Source organism: Crotalus tigris, unplaced genomic scaffold (assembly GCF_016545835.1).
Source record: "Crotalus tigris isolate CLP2741 ecotype Arizona unplaced genomic scaffold, ASM1654583v1 scf7180000017872.366306, whole genome shotgun sequence".
NCBI classification, from domain to species: Eukaryota; Metazoa; Chordata; class Lepidosauria; order Squamata; family Viperidae; genus Crotalus; species Crotalus tigris.
Window position 1 is genome coordinate 190,001 of NW_024096691.1, and position 25,000 is coordinate 215,000.

Sequence of the window (25,000 nt, forward strand, 5' to 3'; positions counted from 1 at the left end):
CCACCCCCCACCCCCCCGTCTGCCAGAGATCCTTGGATCCACCCCAGTCCTGCCCAGGCCCACACAGGTGACCCTAATGCAAGTGACTTTGAGCTGGCCAGGCCCACCCAGTAGGCCATGCCCACCCAGTAGGCCATGTCCACCCAGTAAGCCGCACCTACCCCAGTCACAAGCACCTGCCCCCCCCCGAGGGCAACCATAATGCTGATGCAGCCCTCAGTGTTGTCCAGGAACTCCCTATGCACAGATAACTTCATGGCCATTGCTGTTTCTTCAGAAGCTTCTTAATCTTGGACAGGAAGGCTTTCAAGTAAAGGACATCTTCCATCAGATCTGTCATCTAGCAATCTTTCAAACGTAAGTCCATCCTCTGGGAAGCAGGTAAATTCTCCTACTCCCAAGCTTGTCTCCAGTAAGCTAATTTCCAATTGTTTGGGGTTTTTTTGGTCTTATCCATTTTATTACTGTTGCTCTCAACTTAATTTTTCTTCTGGAAATGAGCTAAGATCTACTTCTTTGGGAATGGAAGGTTCACATACCTTTTCCCGTGGGTGAGTTTGGATGATATCACTGGTGCTCTTAGGGCATAGCAATTATCCTCACGGTCTTCAGCACAACCCATCTGGTCCAGCCTTGATTCAGGGAGAAGGCATCATTTAAATTTGCATCTCTACTTTGGTTGATTTTTTTTTTAAGGTTCAGGTAAAAATTCAAAAGCTATTGAAAAAAGCATTAATAGCTGCTTCTCACCTGGATCTTTCATGGAACAAATAAGTCACAATGATTCGAACAGTTGCCTAGCAATGTGAAACAGATCTTATGAACACAAGCAAATATTGCCATCGTCACAAAAACCTTCAGCTACCCTTTCTTTTCTTTAGTGCATTTACTTCCCAGTCTTAACCAGGATCAGAGACATCTTAGATTACCAATGACTTTATCAGCTCTTGTTTTTGCTGAACCCATGCAAAGCTCATCAAGTAAGTTTTTTTAGCTTGGAAACAAAAGTAGCTTGGAGCAGAGATATTTGCAGCCATTTAATGCCTAGAAGGATCACTGCAGAAGTAAATAAAAAAAATGTTATTTTATTATTTTGTCTCTTTGGTATATTAATAGTAAACCTGTTTTTTTCTTTTTCAGTTTTAAAAAGAATTTATTGTGATTTGCAATTTCATAATGTTATTGTATGATTTTAGACAGTATCAGTTGTTATTCCCGATAGTTATATTCTGTATTTTTTTTAAAGAGTGACTTTGGGGAATCAAAGATAAAAAAGGAAAATGAAATATTGCAGATTAAATAATTTAATCTCCCAGATTAAATAACATTCATATAAGTAGTCCTTGACTTACAGCAGCAGTTAATTTAGTGACCATTCAAAATTACAACGGGACTGAACAAAATGATTTTCAGCCAGTCCTTGCAATTACAACCATTGCAGTATCCCTGTGGTCACATGATCAAAATTTGGGCCTAAGCAACAGGGGATGTATTTTCCATGGTTTCAGCATCCCAGGGTCACATGATTCCCAGCAAGCAAACCCAATGGAGGAAGCGAGAATTGCTTAACAACTGCCTGATTTGCTTAATAACTACAGTGATTCACTTAATAAGCATAGCAAGAAAGGTTGTAAAATTGTGCAAAACTTACTTAACAACTGCCTTGCTTAACAAAGGAAATTCTGGTCCTCAATTGTGGTTATAAGTTGAAGACTACTGTATCTGTTTATTTTAATGTTAAATGATGGAGCAAGTTCTGACATGGATAGGTTGATTTTTTTTTTACACATACATATGTGCGTTGTTACTTTTTGGCACCATTTTTATTTAATTAATGAATTAATACTAAATTTCATGAGTAACATTAAATCTTAAAAAGAGTGAAGAGTTCTGGGGGGAGGTAATAAACAGACGTCTGTGCAAAAGGGAAAAAAAGAATCTGCATTTTTATCTAGTTATTTAATATTTATCCTATACCCACTTTGCTCACTTGGTAGAGCAGAAGAGCTACACAACACTGCATTAATTACAATAATATTTCTGATCTGAACTCTGGTGTTGGGCTTCCCTTAGGTTCCTGTCATTTCATCAGTGGCCTTATCTTCCTGCATCAAATCTCACTCCTGTTTAGAAAAATCTTGTGATGGTTCACAGAACATAATTCAGAAACTATAATGAAAGGGGGGGGGCAATGGAATGCAGTAGTCCCCAGTTTGGCTTAAAGTAGTTTGAAGGCTCCTTCCAGTGCAAAAAGAATGGGCAGTCCTTGGTGTGGTGCGGAGTTTTCATCTAGCAGAATATCTGATCTCACATGGAGTCACCGAGATCAGAAAAAATTATGTGTCCCTCAGGGAATGCAAGCTTGTTTATGAATGTATGAGTTCTCATATTAGAAGGAAATACACGGTATCCAGTCTGTATGATCACAGCTGAATGCATACAAAATTTGACAGTTGCATAAATGGGGAGCTAGGATATGGCTCATTGCCTAGAATTCTTAGCTCTAAAGAAAATGTTTACTCTTAACTGATTTCAACAAGATCCAGTTGCAATCGTCAATTTATATCTGCTGTGCCAATACAAACTGTTTAGTACAAAAAAAGTTTTGTTTATTGATTATGCATTGTTTATTGATTTGGAAAAAACCTATTTTTTTAAAAAAAAGGTAAAAATGAAAATCAATATTTGTCCATTATCCATCTTTGCTCCAGGAATCCATGTGGCCTACACAGGACTCCTTCCTCCAATTTGTTCCCTATAACAACAATCCTGTGAAGTAGGTTGGGCTCAGACTATACAAGGCACAAGTCTTATCACAAAAGAAGAATGAAAAAAAAAATCCTGTGCAGTGTTATAGCAGTGCCTTGACCCCTTCTCATTGTCATCATTCAGGCCCTTCTCTATTGTCCAGTAAATATCCTTATGCAAGCTTTGATTTAGAACCCTTTTCTGCATAGAATTCCTTACTTAGAGGTTGGTTGATTGAGCATTTTGCTGTGATGTGGTTAGTTCCTGATTAGCAGTGTTGGGTGTTCCAGAAGACATTTTGGATTCCAGATATTCGACTACTCCATAAAAGACCATCGCCACAGTACAGTTAACAAAATGTACAGTTTGATGGAGACACTTAAGAAGGTGCTGTAGCCAAAGGCTATGACAAAGCCCAATGACTCCCACAGGCGGTAATTTGCAAAGGCTGCCTCTTTGTGCTTCTCAAATAAAATTCCATAGAGAGCTATAAAAAAAAAGAGAATTATGTCAGATAACCTTTAAGACATCAACTCAGATTTATGTTTATTTTAAGAAGAGACTGGACAGCCATTTGTCTGAAATGGTATAGGGCAGGGGTAGGCAACCTTGGCTCTTTTATGACTTGTGGACTTCAACTCCCAGAATTCCTGAGCCAGTATGGCTCAGCTTGGAAACCTCTCCCTTTCCCCTCAGCGTGGCTGGCTCAGGAATTCTGGGAATTGAAGTCCACGAGTCATAAAAGAGCCAAGGTTGCCTATATAGGGTTTCCTGCTTGATCAGGGGGTTGGACTATATCATCATCATCATTTCTTTTTAAACAACAGCTGTCACCCATTTCAAACAAAGGTGATTCTGCAATAAAGTCTTTTATTATACCTCTCCTTTTGTATCAAGTATTTCCAGGGTGCTGTGTTATAGATTGGGATATCTTTTGTGGCTGCAGGGAAGGAGTGTTCTAATCGTATCAAACTCTTTGGCTCTCATATCTCTGCTCTGAATGGCAAGACTTTCCTGAATCTTTTCTTTTTTTAGACAGAGAAGTGGGTTTGCTCTCATTTGCTGCTTGGGATATTTTTAGCTTTGCAAATCTAAATGCAGCGCACACATATTCTGAACAAATGTATCGTGAATGAATGAAACTGACTCCTGCATTTTCTTTAGGTATGCTCTAGGGGGAGCTCTTGATTAGTATTAGCTCCCTATTTTAAAATACAGCTTTGTGAAAGATTTGCTTCAGTTCTGAAGGCTGATGAATTTTTGACCGTTCTCAGGGAAACCTGCAGGAAGACCCAGTTATTGATGTTGCACTTAATGACCTGTGGTGATTTGCTTCACTTAAAAACTGCATTACCTCACAGCAGAATTGCTGGTCCCAGTTGCAGTTGGTATGTGAGGACTATCTGCAATCCTAAAACATCAAGTTTTAAATGTAGCATGGCTCTACCATTTAACTACCCTGTGAAAGAAAAGGAAGGATCTTCTGAGCATGCAAGGAGAACATACAGGATCTCTTACTTACAGAGACTACAGTAACTGACATTAGATTCTTCAGGTGGCATGCAGCCTTGATAACACTAGTGCACAATGAACATTGCTTAGCATGAAATCATGTAACCACTAGAGCAGTGATGGCGAACCTTTTAGAGACTGAGTGCCCAAACTGCAACCCAAAATCCACTTATGCATCGTCGAGTGCCGGGTGGGTGTGGCCCATTGTGTGGGTGTGGCCCATTGTGTGGGCGTGGCCCATTGTGTGGGTGTGGCTGCGGTGGTAACGGCAGACTGGGTGGGACTAAAAAGTTCAATCAATCAATTCCAACTTTACAAGATCTTTTTTTCCCCGCAAGAAGTTGAAATTGACTGTTTGAACATTTTTTTCCCCACACGGCGGCGGAGGCCTAAAGTGAAAAGGTTTTATAAAACCCAGCTGAAGGCCTAAGACTGGGGCGATGGCGCGCGTGTCCACAGAGAGGGCTCTGAGTGCCACCTCTGGCACCCGTGCCATAGGTTTGCCACCACTCCACTAGATTATTTAGATCAGTGTTCGACTTTGGCTAGTTGAAGACGGGTGGACTTCAACTTCCAGAATTCCTCAGCCAGCCATGCTGATTGAGGAATTTTGGGATTTGAAGTCCACCCATCATCAAGTGGCCAAGGTTGAGAAACAGTGATTTAGATAATTGAGAAGCTGAAGGGAGAACGCATAGTCCTCATTTGCTAATTTCTGGCTGCAACCACTGCCTGTGAAGTAGCTGAGGCATTAAGTGGCATAAAATGAGTGAGATAAGGGTGATGTGCAATCTAAGAAGTTTTATTCTTAGATTGGTGCTGTGATGTCTCCCAGAAATGGGAAAGAAAATATATAAGGGTGTTTTGTTTTGTTTTTAAAATAGCCCAGAAATTACTAAGCAAAATAATCTCTCAAACAGAAGTTCAGAAATACACACATTTATCTATCATCTCTCTTCCCTTCTCCCTCTCTATCCTTTGCAATAATTTTTTTAAAATGTTTTCTACTCAACAGTTTATTTTATAAAACTGTTGATTCTTCATATGTAACATTTTATTTAATAATTATATTCTCAAACATATGTGCTGATCAAAGAGAGAAGCAAGCTAGAACTAAGGAGAAACTTTCTGACAGTTAGAACAATTAACCAGTGGAACAACCTGCCTCCAGAAGCAGTGAATGCTCCAACACTGGAAGTTTTTAAGAAGAGACTGGACAGCCATTTGTCTGAAATGGTATAGGGTTTCCTGTCTGAGCAGGGGGTTGGACTCGATGACCTCCAAGGTCCCTTCCAACTTTATTATTATTATTATAAATAGTAATTTTAAATGTCTTCTGGTTTTAAATCCTCCCCCTTTTTTAAAAAAAGTTTATTTAGAAGGCACCCTGTTAAAAAAAAACACATAAGGATACCTTCAAGTCATCTGTGTGAGGGTTTGGAGCAGTGATATATAATTTGCCATTGTCTTTTTCAGAGCTTCACCTTACTTAAAAAAATAATAATAATGCTGTCCAACCTACAATTCTGGAAATCCCAGGGTTAATCTTGCTTAGCTTCTGAGATCAGCTAAGGTCAGCTGGATACTATTTATCAATGTGAATGATAAATAAAAATAAATCTTTACCCATAGCTTTCAAATGGGTTGTAAAAATTAAACAGATATAAAATAAAAACAGTTACACTATTTTACCAATGATCTTTCTTAATTTTCCTGTTCTTTCCCTCTCCTTTTGTAGTGTTAGTTTAGTAATTTGAGCTTACCATTTCTCACAATTGGAAAGGAAAACAGAAAAACACAAAGATCATTGAATGAAACCTAAACAAGTCTGATTGTGGGATGGTGCAGAACTTCAAGGCGGGAAACAGTTAAAAAAAAAAAACACCTCCTTCAAAGGGTCTTAATGAGGTTGATGGATGCCAGGCCACTCCCTGGCAGCGAAATTCTAGATGGAGTGTGCAGAATATATTGCCTTCTAAGATCAATGTATTAAGTGTTGATAAGTCTTAACAATTCTTAGAGATCAAATAATTTTATGGGTTTGGGATGAAGTTTACTCGGTTCATTATTTCAAGAGGAACTAACGTATCTAAAACTCTGACTATCCAAACTGAAATATGAAATCCTTCAGGTTTTTTTCCCCTTTTTAGAAGTTTACGTATTTTTTTTTCCTTACTGAAATGGGAATGTTGAAAAAAAATATACTTTGTAAAAAGCATTGCACTAAAAGGCACATATTAAGGGAAAATGCAACTATGTATGTTCAAGAAATTGTATACATTTTTATGAACACAGGAATGTGGGTGGATGTTCCTGCAGATTTTAAAAATTCATCAAATTTGCATAGAAATAGGGTGTGATCATTATGCACAGAAGAACAGCCCTACCAATCATAGGCAATCCACGAACATCACATAGATCCATCTAACAGTTCCTGCTGAGATGACACTTTCCAGCAAGCCTAATGCCGTTCCTGGAATTGATTATCTCCTTTCCATAAAGCCCACGGTCCTATTTCATCTTTCTGTTGACCTTCTCTCACTATAAATGCTTACCATTAGTTAGTGTTTGTAAGATAGCATCTGCTACACCCCAGATGGCAGGTATTATAAAAAATAGGGCAAGTTGGTTGGGGTGAGGTTTCCAGAGCAGTAGTGCTATTATGCAGCCGAGATAGAGAATGGCACCTGTTGGATGAGGCAAAGATCATGAAAAAACAGTAAGGCGCATTCTAATTCACACTTTATGAATTGAAGAACTGCTTGGCTTCATAGGATTCAAAAAGCACCTTACCCATAACTTCATTTCTAACACCAAGTAGACTCTGGAAGGAAGAAGCAGGATTGGTCCATAGAAGGAACCAATGAAGGTAGTGCTTCTCAACCTTGGCAACCTTATTCTCTATTGCCACAGAGGGTAGGACTAGAACCAGGGTCAAAACTAAGGAAGGTAGTTTAGACTAGAGATTGGCAAGAACCTCATGATTGTATGAAGTGTTAGCCAATGGAGAAGGCTGCCACATTATGTGGCAAGCTCTCCTTTGCTAAAGGGTTTCCACAGAAGGTGGATGATCATCTACTAGACATGCTGTAGGAAACTTGTACCTGAGCCAGGTGCTGGTCTGCAAAACATCAAAGGTCTCTTCCTCTCTATGATTCTTGTATATCACTTAACCTTTCTAATTAAAGCAGCCTTTTCTCAAGCTACCACATTAGCCTCTAAAAAGTTGCTGCTGCTTTAAGAAGACTACTAATTAAGATTACTACAATGTGCCTTTAAAGCAGCAGCCTCCTTTTTCCAAGGCTCACACTTTAACAAATAGCAAAATAGTAACATTTGTGCAAGATCTAAAGCAATTATTCCAAAATATTTTCAAGGTATGCACAGCTCTAATGTCTGTTTTTTGTAAAAATAAAAATAAAATTAACATCACATATATGGATACATTGTAAAAGGAGTACCAGAATTGTTGAACTGAGGTTAGATACTAAAATTAATATACTTGGTCAAAATTTAATGAAGCCCATAGGTCACGCAATTTCCAGATCACCTTCTCCACATTGGAAACCTTTAGCTCCTTTACCTCCAGAAGGTTTTCTGAGAATTCTTGGAATTACAGTGAATTATAATTGCTGCACCTTTGGAGAATTTTTCAATGAAGTTACTGATTCAGCAGATATATTTATCTATATAACTATTGGGACTGTTAGTTTTTCATCTTGCTAGTGATGGGAAGTCTAGTGGTTCTCAACCTGTGGGTCGGGACCCTATTTGGGGTCGAACGACCATTTCATGGGGGTCGCCAAACAATGCAGTCTGCCATTTTTTTCCCCTTTTCCTTAGCTGTGCTACTCCCTTTTATTCTATTGGCTTTTGAAAGCCAATAGAATAGACTCTCTTGAATAGAGTCTAATTCTATTGGCTTTCAAAAGCCAATAGGAATTGTCCAGGCTGTCTCTGCCTTGCTGAGCCTGCCAAAAGTCCCATTCTGCAAATTGTGCTGCACCAGTTGAGTAGTCCTTGACTTATGACCGGTTGAGTACTCCTCGACTTACGACTGGTTGGGGGTCGCAGCATTAAAAAGGTTGAGAACCACTGGTCTAGATTGATTATGTCTCTGAGCAATTGCTTCTTAACTTGTATTCTATTCCTCAAAGCTCGAGTCAAACACATTGAGACCATCACAGTAGACAAGCACCCAGTTAGCTTTTACCTACCCAGTGTAAAGAGAACCTTTCTTCCAGTGAACTGGTAAATCTTGCCAAACAGCAAGGAGGCGAGTGAGTTTGTAGCTGAAAAGCAGATCATCACATATCCAACAAAGTTTATCCCAAGAGCACAGGTCACATAGGACTAGAAAGAAAATAAGAAAGAGAGAATTGCCCACACAGTTATATTGTTATACAGAACAGCAGCTTCAATTTTCATGTTTGCAGTTAAAGGCCTGATGAGTGCTTCAGAATGCTGGTGCTGAATATTCATGCAACACCTACATAACCAATAAAACATTATTTTCTGTCTTGCTACAGAGCCTCTAAATGCAATGTGCAGCTGCTGGGCAATATGGGTAGATGGCTAGGACTTGATCAGTTACTGCAGCTGTTCTTAAACATCAAAACAAGTGAAAATTGGACCCAGAATTGAAAAGACATAACCTACTCATTGTCAAAGGAGTATCCTCCAGGTGTGTTGTAATTGCTTGACAGCCTATCCCTTTGGTTTCTGCCTGTTCCAACAATCTAATAGAGGGGAAATGTTCGGGGTCTCCTTGATGAAACAATGTGACCTGGAAGGTGCTGGGAAATGTGCTGTCTCTCATGGTGCCTGCCTTATGGAACAGCTTTCCCATGGACAGACCCACCCCTTTTGGCCTTCTGCAAGGTTGCAATGACTTGGTTTTTCCCCCAGCATTGGAACTGGAGACTAACTGAACTCGGGCATTTCTATGTATAACATGTTGATGATGATTTTTGTGCCTCAACTTGTTTTTTTACAATTGTTCTGTATTATGTTTTTGTATTTGTTTAGTACTCAGAATTCGGCCATATAAATGTAATAAGAGTAAAAAATAAAATTAGTAATTTCAACACATTGGAATTCTTAGCAAAGATGGAATTCTTTGGACATATTGAATAAGAATTCTGAAAGTTTTGATTCTGATGCAACTGGAATATAAAAATCTGGCTATGCTCCTGAGCCTGGGGCACTACACGAGCCTCCTAGCTATATTGTTAATGGGCCAGATGTCTTGCTTTTGTATGTACTGTAATGGTTTTTTTTTACTATTTTAATGCTTTTTACTGTTTTATTGTTTTAAAATGTTTTTTAAAGTTTAATTCTAATATATGTTGTGAATTGTGAGCTGTCCAGAGTCATTTGCTGAGATGGGTAGCTATAGAAATCAAATGTAGAAATGTATGTGTGTACACACACACACACACACACACACACACACACACACAAATGGGTGGGAAAAGCTAATGTTGAAATCTTTTACATAAGAAAAATTCAGCATGGTTAATAGGCAACTCTGGGAGTTGCAATCCTCCATAGCTGAAATTCATCATGTTGGGAAACATTGGTGTAGAAATGGTTTGCACAGAGAGAATAGTTAATACAATATAGTTAATTGACAAATACATGACCAATTCACAATTTAAAAGCATCAGAATGCAACATGTTCAAACAAGGGAGAACCACCAAGAGACAAAACCATAGTGGCAAAACCATGGCTAAACTGAATTTTTCTAAACATGTTTGGATCTGCTGTCTACTTTTTAATCATTTTTTTCATGAATATATTTCATTTGAAAATGCATGTATGTTTCAATGTGCATTAGATTGCTCACACCCTTTCAAGCAGAGCATCCTAATGATGCAAGACCAGCACACAGGAGCATAATGCTCTGCAATTGATCTGCAGAGTGACTAGTTTGGCTCTACAGGACAATCATTTCCATTAAGCTGGATAGCAGCAAGGAGCTGGAGGTGAAAATGGCACCTGTTTTGCATTCCTTCAAACTCAACCTGCTCTCTTCCATAGATAAAGTGGAGGAGTTGCTCCCCTTTGACAATACAGAAAAGAGAACTCCTGGTTCAGTGAGGTTTTGTGCATGGAATTGGAGGGGACAACATGTTATTCTTTGCCTTAGGCAATTAAAGGCTTGGGCTGATTGTGAATGCAAATCCCACTCCAGAAGTAGGGATTTTGTAATTTGTAAACTACTCTGAGATAACTTTTGATGAAGTGGCTTATAAATTAACAATTCATACAAAAACTATGCCTATTGGTAGAAAATAGTTCTTCCAGAATGCCTTGCTACCTATACTTATGCATCTTCCATCCCATTATTATTCCCAACTATTCTTTTAAAAATATTTCCAAGAATTAGAGCCAAAGAAAATGTACAGATAACTACATCTAATGGCACATCATTTAGATGAGTTTTCTAGTCCCTTCAGAGAGTCTACACTGGGTACTGTGTGCAGTTCTGTTCCTTCTGCATCTTTTCACTTAGCACCTGAAATAGATTAGATAACCCTGTATTTTATAACCTACCTTATTATAGTCACCGGCAAGGAATCCTTGTTCAAGTCCACTATACATAGTCAAGGGTATCAGCAGACACTGGCGTTTATCTTTAAGATGTTGAAATGTTTCCAGAAAAGTGGATCCAAAGGATGACACAGTCTTTTCTTCACTTTCTGCTTGGTTGGTTGAGAGTTGATCCAGAAATACAGTCACTAGCAACACAGCTAGAATCTCACTAGCTGAGAAATGAAAGGATGTATTTTGAACAAACAAAATTATCAGTGTACATTGTTGTGTTTGGAAAAATTGATATTTAATAATAAAGTCAAATCAAGTGCTATTAATTTAAATCTAGCAATATTAAAAATGTCTCATTTTAACCTAAAGCAGAATACTTTTTAGGCATCCTTTTTTCACAATTCTTTTTGCTCAGCTGTGATGTTTGGTTATGACAGCTAGCAGGAAAAAAAACCAAACCAAACCACAGTCTGCTGTTGCATAAAACATTTGTTACCATTCCAGGTCAAATCAAAGGCTTTACTGAGATTAGCATGAATACAGTATCACACATCTGTCAATATTTCTTTATCCCAGATGAGCATATTTTTGAGCCATTTCCTTGCAATGATAGTATTTTCTGAATTACATGTGAAGGGACATTACACTAAAAACAGGAATGTTAATTTTTATTACATTATACTGATGGGAGTCAAAGTATATTCAATCCAATCAAATGGATTCAATATAAGAATTAAAATGATCTACAAAATATTCAGAATTTGGTAAGATTTACAGTTTCTCTGTTCATATTTTAAATGGGAAATGTTACCTTCAGAGTCAAAGCATAACATTTTGATCCCTAATATTTGAAATTTGAAATGACTGAGTGATTTTGGGGTGTAGCCTCTTCCTTATCATAAGTTGGGATCTCACATCATAGGAATAAAAATTCCCAAACTCATGTGGCATTAACTATAATTGAATTGAATCGTATGCCAAACAAGGAATAGCATTAATATAAATTATATACTAGTATATATGATGTACCAGTGGTTTTCAAACTGTTTGCTGAGGAACAAAGCTTATGCAGGATTCACCAGGAACATTAACCATGTTGAATAACCTCCTGGAAATGCACATTGCCTATCAATATTTTAGTTGCAATGAACACTCCAGTTGGGAACTTGACTTTGCTTTGTATTCTTTATCAAAACTTAATGGAATCTGTGCACAGCTGTCCCTTGTAGTGAGCCATTGGAAAGCAGAGGGGGAATGTCTGACTGAAATGTTCAGAAATGCTACAGATTAACTTTCTATCATTTCTGGCTAGTCAATTCTCCTAGACTCAAAAATATACGAGGACTTCATATTGCAATTAAACTAACATTCCTATACCCTATGGATATTTTTCTTGAACTTCTGGTTTTCCAGCATTCTTCCAACTTATTCCAATTACTGACTTAGAACATAGAATAATACAGGTGGAAGAGACATCAGAGATCTTCTAATCTAACCCCTTACTTCAGCAGGAGACCCTATACCATTTCAGACAAATGGTTGACCTTGACTATAGCTTTTATTTATAGAATTGGCCTATAGCTTTTAATTCTCAGATTCTGGTTCAGTTCAGATTGCTTCTTATACCCCATGCCTTTGGTCCTTGGTGAAGGAGAAATCCAGAAAAGCCTTGTATGCTGTGAACAGGTACCACAGAACATGATCCAATACTTTCTGCAATGTTACTATAGAACAGGGGTCTGCAACCTTGACAGCTTTAAGACTTCTGGACTTAATTCTGGGAACTGCAGTCCACAAGTCTTAAAGTTGTCAAGGTTGCAGACCCCTGCTATAGAACATTTCAAGGGCAGGCAAGAAACGATGGATTTAAATTAAAAGGGAGATGCTTTTGATTGGGTTAGGAAAAAAAGAGGTCTAAAAATAAGGGGTCCCTAAAAATAAGAGGCTTTCTATAAGAGAATGGACTGCTTTGAGAGACGGCGGACTCTCCTTTGCTGAAAGTATTTAAACAGAAACTAGACAGCCATCTGATGTCAGGGATGCTTTAAGAGTGGATTCTTCCTCTGCTCTGAGGTATTCTCCAATGTCCTGTTCAAATTTTACATGTAGGGATTCTCTGTACATGTAAGATGTCACTTTTCTCATTTTAATATTTAATTTTAATATGTAAAATATATGAATAGTTTGTAAATCCTGGTTAAAGTGTAGGAGATCCAGTTGTAAACCTCCTGATTTTTCTTATTTGACTTTGGTCAATTAATGATTTTCCATACATAGAAGTTCAGCTCCATTGATTCTCATCATTGGTCAACCTTGATCTCTATTTGAGGGTTTTCAGAATAGAATACATCTATGCTTTATGCCAGGTGTAGGGAACCTTGGCTCTTTTATGACTTGTGGACTTCAATACCCAGAATTCCTGAACCAGCCATCCTGACTCAGGAATTCTGGGAGTTGAAGTCCACAAGTCATAAAAGAGCCAAGGTTCCCTACCCCTCTCTATGCCATTCTGAACCATCCCACAATTAAGAACTCAACATTTGATATATTAATTTATCCACTTAAATCTTGCTATCATGGAGCTCAAGGCATGAAAAGCAAATTTCCTAGATAATCTCCTATCAAGGCGCTACCTAAACCAAGAACCTAGCTTTAGTAAGGTCCTGCATTATGTAACTTTAAAATGTACTCTGATACATTGTGCATACAAATTATGTATGCTTTTCTTCATGGGGTGCCAAAGATGCTTGAGAGGGCTTACCTGTGTAGATTCCCATCAAAGTATAGATCAAAGTATTAGATGGTCCTTTTGATGTCACAGTCCTATCTGTGGTGTTTATCATGCAGCTGCCTGTACCACAGCACATCATATCTGCTTCTGTGAGATTCACTAATACATTAAAAACACAAAAAGGAAAAAGGGATTTATTAATGGTCAAAATACAGACAAAAATGAAGGCTGTATATACAAATGAAGGCCAAATATACAATCAAGTTGTGATTCTGTGTCATCAGTTTTCAGGCTTTCTTTCATAGAAATTTAAATTGCCTTGGTGTTCTTATTTCTAATACAAGAAATATCCATGGGGTCTATGATAGTCTCTGAACTTGATTCATTCATTCATTCATTCATTCATTCATTCATTCATTCATTCATTCATTCAATTTCTATAGCCACCCATCTCAATGACTCTGGGTGGCATACAATTCAGAAAAGAATGTTACAATTAAAAATACTAAAAACATTTTAAAACACTGAAAACATCCAGATTAAATATACATAGGAGAAAGATACTTGATCTGTTAGTAATACAGCCAGGAAACAGGGCCATTGAGCACCCCAGGCACAGGAACATAGCCAGGTTTTAAAACCTTAGAAAAGGCTAACAGGGCTGGGGCCATTCTAATCCCCTGTACTCTCTGTTATATAAAAAATGAATTCCTAAGTCAGTGGTTCTCAACCTGTGGGTCGGGACCCCATTTGGGGTCGAACAACCATTTCACGGGGTCGCCAAACAACGCAGTCTGCCATTTTTTCCCCCTTTTCCTTAGCTGTGCTACTCCCTTTTATTCTATTGGCTTTTGAAAGCCAATAGAATAGACTCTCTTGAATAGAGTCTAATTCTATTGGCTTTCAAAAGCCAATAGGAATTGTCCAGGCTGTCTCTGCCCTGCTGAGCCCGCCAAAAGTCCCATTCTGCGAACGGTGCTGCACCAGTTGAGTAGTCTTCGACTTACGACTGGTTGAGTAGTCCTCAACTTACGACCGGTTGGGGGTCGCGGCATTAAAAAGGTTGAGAACCACTGTCCTAAGTGGTCTCTACTGTGCATTCTTGCTATAAAGTCCTTCTCTCTAAATGCTTTTTAGAGAGAATTGCTTTTCCTGGTCCAGAAGTTCAAGCAGTTATACCAAGAACTTGCTAATGAGTTGATGCACATGATAAAATAGAGTAAAGGTTCACAGTAGTATAATATTATTTGTGAATTTCCCCCCCTCCAAAAAAAACCCAGTAATTGTGCCTTTGAGTTGAGTATGGTCCTTTGAAACATTTCAAGAGTATCACTAACAGTTTCTGATTTGTTCCTAATAGTAATGTTTGGTCAATCAGGGACTTATATCTATTATGAATAAATCTTTGTAAAATTGCCCCATTAGCAGTGGTTTTAATTAGTAACATTCAATCCCAAACAATTTCTTAGCAGAACTAACTACTGTTCTAATCCATCTAGCCTTTATTATCCTTACACTAAAGGATTAAATAAAACTTAAAGTAAAAATAATTAAAACATAGACTGATTCTTTAGTGTAAATGCTAGAAACATCATTTGTTAGGGTCAGCTTGGTAGTTTGTCAGCAGATGAGTAAAACGACTGTAAAATTGCATGGGATTATCTAATATGCTAAACCAAAATTAAGAAACTATGTTCCAATTTAGTGCAATATATGAACTATATCTGGAATCAGTTATTTGCAAGCCCAAGAAGTAGAGTAAGAGAACATAGGTCAGTTGTAATACTCGACAAGAGTTTTAAAAGCCTTAAAACATTTCTTTTCTTATTACATTATTTACAAATAACATAGGCTTCATGTGTCTTCTTTACTATATGTCTACTTAAACATAATTACCTTTGTTAGGAGTCTGGTCAAAGACCAGAGATGCTATTAGATTGCCCCAGATTCCAGAGGACCGGTATATCATAAAGAAGATTCCAAAATACTGGGTAACTATATATTTTCCAATTTTCCCCACTTTCTGAGCATATAAATTGCCAGCCACGGTAAGGTAAGTGCACTTGGCTGACCAGAGGGGGGCTGCTCCCAGTCCTAAGATCATAGATGTGGGGATGAGTGTGAACCTGCCAAAAATACGTAATTTGGTTATTTTTATGAAACAAAATATAAATCCAAAACACTTATCATTCCACTGAATTTCAGAGAAATGTATTATTTGTACTCCCTCTGCAAGAACAAAAACAGAATGTAAAAGGGGCAAATAATGATTTATGTGTTTTGTCATCATCACGCTAATGCCAGTCCTTACAGAGTTGCGTAAGAGGTCACGATACAAATACAGAATTAAGGCATTACCAACAGAGGTTCAAGTTGCCTCTTTGCAACTTTGGCACCAGAAATCAAGTGATGTCCACCCTCTATTTGCCTAGTATAACAAGTATGGCTGTTTCTGGATAGGCTTTCCACAGTGAGCCAGGCATTAATAAAATCAAAACTAGGCTTAATAATAATAATAGTAGTAAAGTTGGAAGGGACCTTGGAGGTCATCTAGTCCAACCCCCTGCTCGGGCAAGAAACCCTACACCATTTTGGACAAGTCGCTGTCCAGTCTCTTCTTAAAAACTTCCAGTGTTGGAGCATTTACTGCTTCTGGAGGCAAGCTGTTCCACTGATTAATTGTTCTCACTGTCAGGAAGTTTATCCTTAGTTCTAGGTTGCTTCTCTCCTTGATGAGTTTCCACCCGTTGCTTCTTGTCCTGCCTTCAGGTGCTTTGGAAAATAGCTTAATTCCCTCTTCTTTATGGCAGCCCCTGAGATATTGGAATACTGCTATTATGTCCCCCCTTGTCCTTCTCTTCGTTAAACTAGACATACCCAATTCTAGCAACCATTCCTTATATGTTTTAGCCTCCAGTCCCCTAATCATCTTTGTTGCTCTTCTCTGTACTCTTTCTAGAGTCTCAACATCTTTTTTACATCGTCGTGACCAAAACTGGATGCAGTATTCCAAGTGTGACCTTACCAAGGCATTGAAGAGTGGTATTAATACTTCACGTGATCTTGATTCTAGATTCTTGTGTAATGAATTTTACGTGTGATGACCCTGTGAGTGATTCAGAAGCTGCAGCTCTTTAGAATGGAATGCTAAGTTCGTTCAGTTGGACTCCTTACCATTCCTATTTAAAATTTGTTTCCTAAATTTGTAGAGTCAGTTTGGTATAGTTATATATTATATAGACATATTTCCCCTCTCCCCACTGTAAAAGAATATGTTTTAATGATAGCTTGGACAGTTCCAGGGGATCATCGTTTTCACATGAAAAGTAAAAGTGTATTTTCAGGGTTACCTCAACTATTTCAGTCTGTTAATAGAAACTGATGAACATCAAGGAGGCATTCATGAAGATCAGGGGTTTTTTTTGCATACAGAGCTATAAACAAATCCACTAGAAATGCCACATTGCTCAAAGCTTAAATATACAAGCTCTCCACTTATACAAATGTGCTCATGAGGAATCTATTTTCCTAAATCTTCACTCATGATTTGTCAGGATCAAGAAAAAAATCACACAATTTTCAACCTGTTTTGTTTCAACCTGTTTTGTTTCAAAGCACCTTCTGTTCAGTTTTTCTATACACTGTGGGTGTTGTGTGAACTCTATTTTTCTTGCCTATAAAGCAAGTCCTGAAAGAAAATTATTTGGATCAGGCCTTGGAGAACAAGAGAAAAATACAAGCCAATATTTTCACTGCAAAATACACTGCTTATATACTCATTGCTCCTGTGATCCTGCTACTGGGTGAAAATGCACGGACACAAAAGTTGCCTGTAACATGATTTTCACAACTGAGTATGCTACACTGGTTAAACAATTGCTACAGGCCTCAGGATGCTCAAGTTCAATTTTATCCTCAGCCATGGAGATCTCAGCTTAGTCTATTCTACAAATGACTTGTGGGAGAAAAATGATCCTTGAGTTCCAAGAGAAAAAGTGGGATAGCAATCTAACAAAATAAATAAGCAAGCAAAAATTCTATGGTGTGTGTGTGTGTGTGTGTGTGTGTGTGTGTGTGAGAGAGAGAGAGAGAGAGAGAGAGACAAAGAGAGAGAGAGAGAGAGAGACAGAGAGAGACAGAGACACACAGAGAGAGACAGAGACAGAGGCAGATTTGCATGGAGAAATTAGTGTTATAGCAGTAGATGAACTTGTCCTTGTCCTGATATAAATGAAGATTTTTCCATGAAGACATTGTGATTCTGGAATGTCTACATCAGATATGTCAAACTCATGACGTCACGTGACGTTGCATGACGTATTGGAGCTTTCCCCCCAGTGCCGGCAATGGGGTGGGCACAGTTTCCTGATGATGCGTCTGGCCTGCGGGCCGGCAGTTTGACACCCCTGGTCTACATCACATCTACGTAAGACTGACTGCCTAATATAATGAAATGCAGGATATTCCAGAGATGTTATGCTACTACGAATGGATTAATATGCAGATAGTCCTTGGCATATGCCTCAAACTTCCACAAACTGGATTCAGAACTTCCATTGCTAGGCAAGGCAGTTTTAAGTGAGTCATGCCCATTTTTATGAACTTTGTTGCTGTGGTTATTAAGCACATCACCATGTTCATTAAATGAATCAAATAGTCATTAAGTGAATCCAGGTTTCCCTATTGATTGCTTGTCGGAAGCCAGCTGGGAAGGTCATAAATGGTAATCGTATGACTCTGGGATGCTGCAGCTATGATAAATACATGTCAGCTGCCCAAGTAACCCAATTTTGATCACATGACCATTGGGACGTTGTGAAGATTGTAAGTGTGAGTTACTTTTTTCAGTACTGTCATACCTTTGAACAATCATTAAATGAATGGTTGTAAGTCAAGGACTACCTCTATTTATAAGATACGATCATATAAAATAAGCCCTCATAAGAAGAAATAAGGTTTTTGAGAGTTTAATGGTCCAAGTCCAACTTATTTATGGCTGTGTAAAGCTACCTTGTTATATTTTTCTCACGTGATATTCTTGATTTTTTTGTACTCACTAGAGCAGGGGTTCTCAACCTTGGCAACTTTAAGACTTGTGGACTTCAACTCCCAGCGTGCCTGGCTGAGGAATTCTGGAGTTGAAGTCCACAAGTCTTAAAGTTGCCAAGGATGAGAACCCCTGCACTAGAGGTTGGTGGAAATTAAAGTACATGGGTTACATAGCATTCGCCAGACTAGTGCCCTCTGGCTAGGTTGGGGAGGGGTCTACTCCCAGATTTCTACTGCTAACCTGGTCAAAGTTCTGGATGGAGATTCAAGAAATCTCCAGGATGCTCCATCGCTGGAAGTTTTCAAGAAAAGATTGGACAACCATTTACTTGGGATAGAATAAGGGCCCTATGATGCTATGAATTGTACTTCTGAGACATCATGGGTGGGGTGGGGTGTGGAGGATACCAGGCTGATAAAATGTTAGCTAAACTTCTCTTCCCCTACCCCAGGGGTCTTCAAACTTGGTTCTTTTATGACTTGTGGACTTCAACTCCAGAATTCCTCAGCCAGGCACGCTGGGAGTTGAAGTCCACAAGTCATAAAAAGGCCAAGTTTGAAGACCCCTGCCCTACTCTTTCCTTTTGAAATGTAATTATAACTCCTGTCGTTAGATGGTGCCTTTACTGGCTTTTGCTTGGTGTCACTTGGCTCAGGCTTTGTTTGCTAAAGGAGATGTAAGTGGTTGCCTCAGCTACAAAAAGCAGTTGCTATACACTCTCCAGCATATTTGTTTATTTGTTCTGCTTTTTTGCTCCTGTTCTAATAGCTCATGAAAAGGGCTGCACAGGAGTGGCTGGATTGTTCTGATGAGAAACCCTTCACTGACATATCAGAGGTGGACTGGTTAAAAAAAAACAAACACAAAAACAAAAACAAAACCACAAACTAGAGATCAGCAAAACCATCTTACCATCTATAGTATGGTCTAAAGCAACAGCTGCAATTTTATAGATGGAAATTGTGGCAACCCAAATGGCTATTCCTTCAAATCCAAAATTAGTAAGACTATTTGATCTCTGATTCTCCCAGTGTCTTACTTTAAGTATATCTGAAAATGATCTCAGTGTGTGTGAAGAAATGCTCAAAGCTAAGTGAGGCAGAAGAAATACACCAAAGTTATTCACCACAGATCTGATCTTCTCCTTTTTTTCTCTGTTATTCCAAGGGCAGGGAACTATTGCTGCCCTTTCATTCCCTACTTCTATTGCCAATACCATATTGAAATTGGTATCGTTTTGAGGCCTGGCCTGATCTCAAATATTTAAAAGCTCTCCCTTCTCTTCATCTTAGGGAGCTGAAGGCCCCTATTTCATTCTTTAAAAACTTACATACAAAGTTGTCTATTGGCTCTGTTCATTTGCGGATCTTGGCATGTCGTAAAAAACCCAGTTCTATCCTTCAAGTCAATAAAAGTTTCACACCTCTTTAGATATTTTTCCATTCTTCTTCCCAGCTGCTATCTGCTGCTTCCTCAGGTATCAGTAATGTTTATAGCCTTAAAGCATTCATTAAAAACATTTATTTGTCCTATCAAATCCTAAAGTACTTTTGTGAAGCCCAAACCATCTAATGAGCAGATATCAACCTATCTACTCTGTAGCTATACATTTTCCAATTTAGTTCGATTCAGTTAGATTTTTCATTGTGGTATCCCCCTACAGATCAGTCAGCCAGAAATTATATCTGTTGTCCCAAATATGGAGAAGGGAAGGCAGAGCTGGGGAGTAGAGTTAAGTATGTCATCAGTTTAGAGTCCTTGCATTCCCACAAGCATTCCAAGTCCAATCCCTCTTGAATTCTGTTAACCCTTATCTGGTGCCCATTTAGTTTTAAACTTTAGGTGACTAGATTCTTGTTTATTGGCTGGAATAAATCTTTTATGCTGCAACTTTAAGAATGATCCTAATTCTTTGTGTCTGGCACAATGCATTGCAAATGTCATAGGAATTAGGAAATACTTATTACCAGCTGGCATAGAAGTTTCCCAAAGAGAATGTAATATAGCAGCACATGGAGCCTACAATGGTCCACTTGCATCCAAATTTCTTAATGACGACTGATGGGAAAAACATGGAGGACAGAATGAGAGCAGCGTAGATCACACTCAGGGAGGCAACTCCCAGACCTTCTTCAGAGTGGAGGCTGCTCTGCACAGACAAAATGCAACAGAGGCACATATTTATAGCAAACACGATAATGCATGGGGGACAATGATAGATAAAAATAGAGGAAGACACAGTTAAGCCAGAGAGGTTTGGCAATGAAACCATGATATCAAACACATATGACAAATGCATTGTCATCACAAAATGCTGCCTTAGCTTACTGTGTCCTGACCTCTGAAGAAGTCAGAGCGAATGGGTGATGATGTCATCACACACATTTCATCAAGCCTCCCTCCATGGGTGCTCACAGATTAAGGTCCTCTATTGGGGAATCCAGACTCATCAGTCTTTATTGTACAGAGCAATGAAAATATGTAGTATCTTTTGCCATGGGGCAGTTTTAGAAAGGAAGCAGATTGACCAAGCCACCAATTGCCACCAATAATCAATTAAAGTGCTAATGTTTATCCAAAGCTATTCCAGCCTGAGAAAGTTAGGTGGTAAGTTCTTGTAATGTGAGAAAGACTTTGCTGAGGGAACAAACAGATAAGAGGGTGCATGGCCCACAGCTGCATAATGGACAGAGAAAGTGACTTTCAGAGGCTGCAAAGGAGATAGCGGGAGTTTTGTACTTTCAGAATTGTAAGGATTTGAATCTTTGAAAGGAATCTTACAATAAGGAAGCACATCTGATGGTGTTTCCTATCTGGTCTACCTGGATGATTGATAGTTTATGTCACGGGTATTAAAACTTGGCCCTTTTATGACTTGTGGACTTCAACTCCCAGAGTTCCTCAGCCAGGCACACTGGTTTATGTAGTCATGAAAGGGCAGCAAGTTGTTGGGAATGAATGTTGTTGAAAAGTGATAGATGCTGAAGATTTTCTGCCCCGATACAACAAAAATTATTTGGTCACACCACCAGGATCACTGCTCTTATCTTGAGGCACTTACTATTTATTTCAATTTGTGGGTTAAAACTTTCCTCCATTAGGCAACCTCACCTCATCTGTTTGAAAATAATAGCATTTTGCCTCTGAAAATCAGGTTTTCCCAAGGCAGCATACAGAACATTAAAATTACAGAGAATAATTTTAACAGCAATTAAAAGACATAATAAAATAAATAAAACAGCCACCAGAGTGGTTAATCATGTCTAGGCAATATATATTTAGTATGATAAGTATTATATGAATACACATCACACATACACAAATGCATAGGTACATATAAATGTACATGATCAGGAAAAAATAAAAGCAGAGAAATGTGGAAAGCAAATGAATTTATATCAATTCTATATAAGGTGGTAATACAGTTGGTAAAACATCAGCCCACAACCATTGTGTCACATGACACTACTTAAAAGCCACTCCACCAATAAATATAATGGTTAGCATCGTAAACATTTTAGGTCCATACCCTTCAATTAGTCAATCCCCCCAAAAAAAGAGAAGTGAAGTGAAGTGAAGAGAAGCGAAGAGGAGAAGAGAAGAGAAGAGAGCATGTACAATTCATTCTTTGCATATTCTGGAATGGATAGTGCGCAACAGGATCTCATAGATCCAAATACAGTTAACCTACCTGAAGATTCTGGAGCCCTCCATAAGCAGTAAAGAGAAATGTGAATCCCAATGAAATCACAATAACGTTTTTCAGATATGAGTCCATAGCTGAGTCATAGAAGTTCCCAATGGAGAAACCTGAGAGATGAGGGTCTAAGCTGGTTTCTAGCTTTCCTTCACCTTTAACATAAAGGAGTCATGTTAGCTATATGAATACACCTGCCCACAAACATTGCCTTCTTCGGCTTTGAAAATGTTACAAGTCTGGTAGCACTGGGAAGAAATAGTACCATTTAACCTGATGTGAAGTATTGACTGGGCTCCACAGGAGGCACACAACATTTGTATGATGTCTTCTCTAAAATTTTGTAAATCATTTCCAACCACAAGGCAACTTTCCAGATTGTTTTTTTTTAAAAAAACAGATCTCTCTTCCTTGCCCACTCACACTGAAGGAGGAGTATATTTTAAGAAACAGGTGGGTGGGATACAGTTTTGGCTTACCATTCCATTGAAAAGGTCACTTGGAAAGCTGTAGCACTTACTATTTCCCAAAACAGTGTTCCTCAAAATATTTTCTTCCAGATATGTTGGAGAGCAAATCCCATCATTCCCAGCTATTAAATATCTCTATGCAACAAACATCACATATCTGCTGCAAACTTTAAAAAAGAATTTGTATGCAACAAGTCATATTAAACCAATCTGCACAGAAGGAGAAGCTGAGAGATCAACAGATATACTGTAGAGTAGAAACCCAGGTGAAGAGTACAGATACAAAGCAGGACCAAGAATACATACCTTTAATAACTAATAAATAAATAAGCAAATAAATAAAGCCATGCCAAACATAAGAAAAATCTAGATAAATATGAACAATTCAAGACAAATGCCTTTGTGTCTCCAGGAATAGTTTCTATATAACCAAGGCTATGACTGAATACATGAATATATTTTATAAATCATGGTTTGCAAACAATCGTGTATATAAATTCAGTTAAGATCACTATTTTTTTTTTTTTTTGCCTCAGCATGCCTCACAAAGCCTCAGGTGTCAGTGGATCCAGATCACAACTAGCCTGTTCAGTTAGTTCCGCAGAATTTTCCAACTTGTTGTGAGTGAATCTTTCTTTACTGTAGAAATTTGTCAAGGCTGAAAAGTTGTTTTTTTTTTGTACCAAGCTCTAAATGTATCTCAAAGGCCTGTGGTATGTCAGCCTTGACACTCTTTTAGTTTTTTTTTCTGTCAGGGCACCTAAGATTAAACTGACTCCAAAAGAGCCCAGACAGTCTTTGCCTGTCTGTCTCAGCTCTTATATATGCAGGGAATTTAAAGAATGTCCTCTTGAATCCTTTCCTTACTACAGCAATGCAGGCCTGACACAATAATTTGCTATAGAATGGACATTTCTAGCAAACCAAGGAACATTTTTATGTAGCTTAAAAAAGAAAGAAAGAAAGAGCTCCGTTTTTCCTTGAAGATCAATTTTCCTTTCTCTAAACTTATTTCAGTTGTTTACTAATACCCTTCTTTGCCTTACTATTAGCCTTCTGTTTAAAAATTCATACAACTTTAACAAACATTAACAGTTCAATATTTGGGGTGTATTATCAGCTACCCTATTCATCTTAATAGCCTCACATGTGAAAGTTTATGAAACTTTTCTTCAGTACCATGATTGCACTCCTCCACTGCACTCAGCAGATTGCTTGTCTTTGCATTGCATGCTAAGCCATCAAGATTTACAATCCTGACAGCTGCATTCATCTGTACCAAGCAAAAAACTAAACAATCTGCATCATGGCTTAATGTACTGTATGAACTCAGTCTCATATATGTTAGCAGTATTTGCAAAATATGTCTCCTACATTCAGTCAATCAAATCTAGCAGGGATTAAGAAAGATGTTCTCTTTTGAACAGGTAACTTTCAGTTTTAGTTTGACAACCAGAGAGCTGAGTTGACTAAGTCTTTGCAAAGATGGAAAATGAAATTTCTTTCCCAACCACTTCAAGAAAAGACTGGCAGCCCAGGACCCTCATGTCACTGGAGCTCATGTGGAAAAAGCAGAAATTGAAACTGGGATCAAAATTATCTTATCCTTCTCACCCCTCTAATGTTACGTTTGTTGCTTTGGTAGCTGATCTACTGCAATCTCTTTTTGTTTCTCCTCTCTCTCCCCTACCCCACTTTCATCCCACCACTATAAACTATAAACTGATGTTTAACATGGAACATTTTGTCCAGAGCTGGATCACAATGATTTGTGCCAGCTCTGTTTAGATAATTGCATACCTTGGCAAAGCAGATGGATTTTCCACAGAGGCAAGTGGGAAGGCCAGTTTCAGATGATTCCAGAGGTCAAAAGGAGATTGAAATATTGATTCATGCAACCCGTCCTTTACATGTCTACTCATACAATCTTCAGCAGGCTTCTCACCATCTTTATGTAGGATTTGCACCATGAAAAAGGAGGGCACTGTGATATTATTCAGTAGCTAATGTCAGATTTTGGTCTGGGAGACCAGCAGCCAATTTATTATCTATTTTTGCAAAAACTCAGTCAGCTCCGCTCTTTGGTTGTCAAACTGGAACTGAAAATTGCCACCTACCCAGTCATATCTTGATTCATTTGGCCCATGAATTAGCTCACTTGTTCAAAAGAGAGCATCTTTCTCAATCCCTGCTGGATTTGATTGACTGAATGTAAGAGACACCTTCTTGGAAAAACAGGTCT

General features: G+C 38.4%; 2 protein-coding genes across 3 annotated transcripts in view; both read right to left on the minus strand.

The window, feature by feature from the left end:
* Window positions 1–953, minus strand: part of TTLL2 (tubulin tyrosine ligase like 2) — a 14,391-nt gene extending 13,438 nt beyond the window's left edge. Inside the window, exons 1-2 of the mRNA XM_039343784.1 lie at window positions 751–953; window positions 540–632 (exon numbers count right to left, since the gene is read on the minus strand). Coding sequence (XP_039199718.1) covers window positions 540–622 — 83 coding nt within the window. The 5' untranslated portion in view covers window positions 623–632; window positions 751–953. The remainder of the gene's footprint in view (window positions 1–539; window positions 633–750) is intronic.
* An 855-nt stretch (window positions 954–1,808) lies between these two features.
* UNC93A (unc-93 homolog A) overlaps window positions 1,809–25,000 on the minus strand; it is a 35,040-nt gene continuing 11,848 nt past the window's right edge. The window contains exons 2-10 of one of the 2 annotated variants that reach the window (XR_005556760.1): window positions 22,283–22,443; window positions 20,559–20,740; window positions 15,438–15,667; window positions 13,572–13,700; window positions 10,820–11,031; window positions 8,478–8,613; window positions 6,816–6,947; window positions 4,103–4,207; window positions 3,101–3,235 (exon numbers count right to left, since the gene is read on the minus strand). Coding sequence is in view for 1 of the 2 variants with exons in the window: in XM_039343786.1 (XP_039199720.1) it covers window positions 3,066–3,235; window positions 6,816–6,947; window positions 8,478–8,613; window positions 10,820–11,031; window positions 13,572–13,700; window positions 15,438–15,667; window positions 20,559–20,740; window positions 22,283–22,443 (1,352 nt within the window). In the remaining variant the exon portion in view is untranslated. Of the gene's footprint in view, window positions 3,236–4,102; window positions 4,208–6,815; window positions 6,948–8,477; window positions 8,614–10,819; window positions 11,032–13,571; window positions 13,701–15,437; window positions 15,668–20,558; window positions 20,741–22,282; window positions 22,444–25,000 lie in introns of both variants that reach the window. The other variant, XM_039343786.1, reaches the window with a different exon arrangement.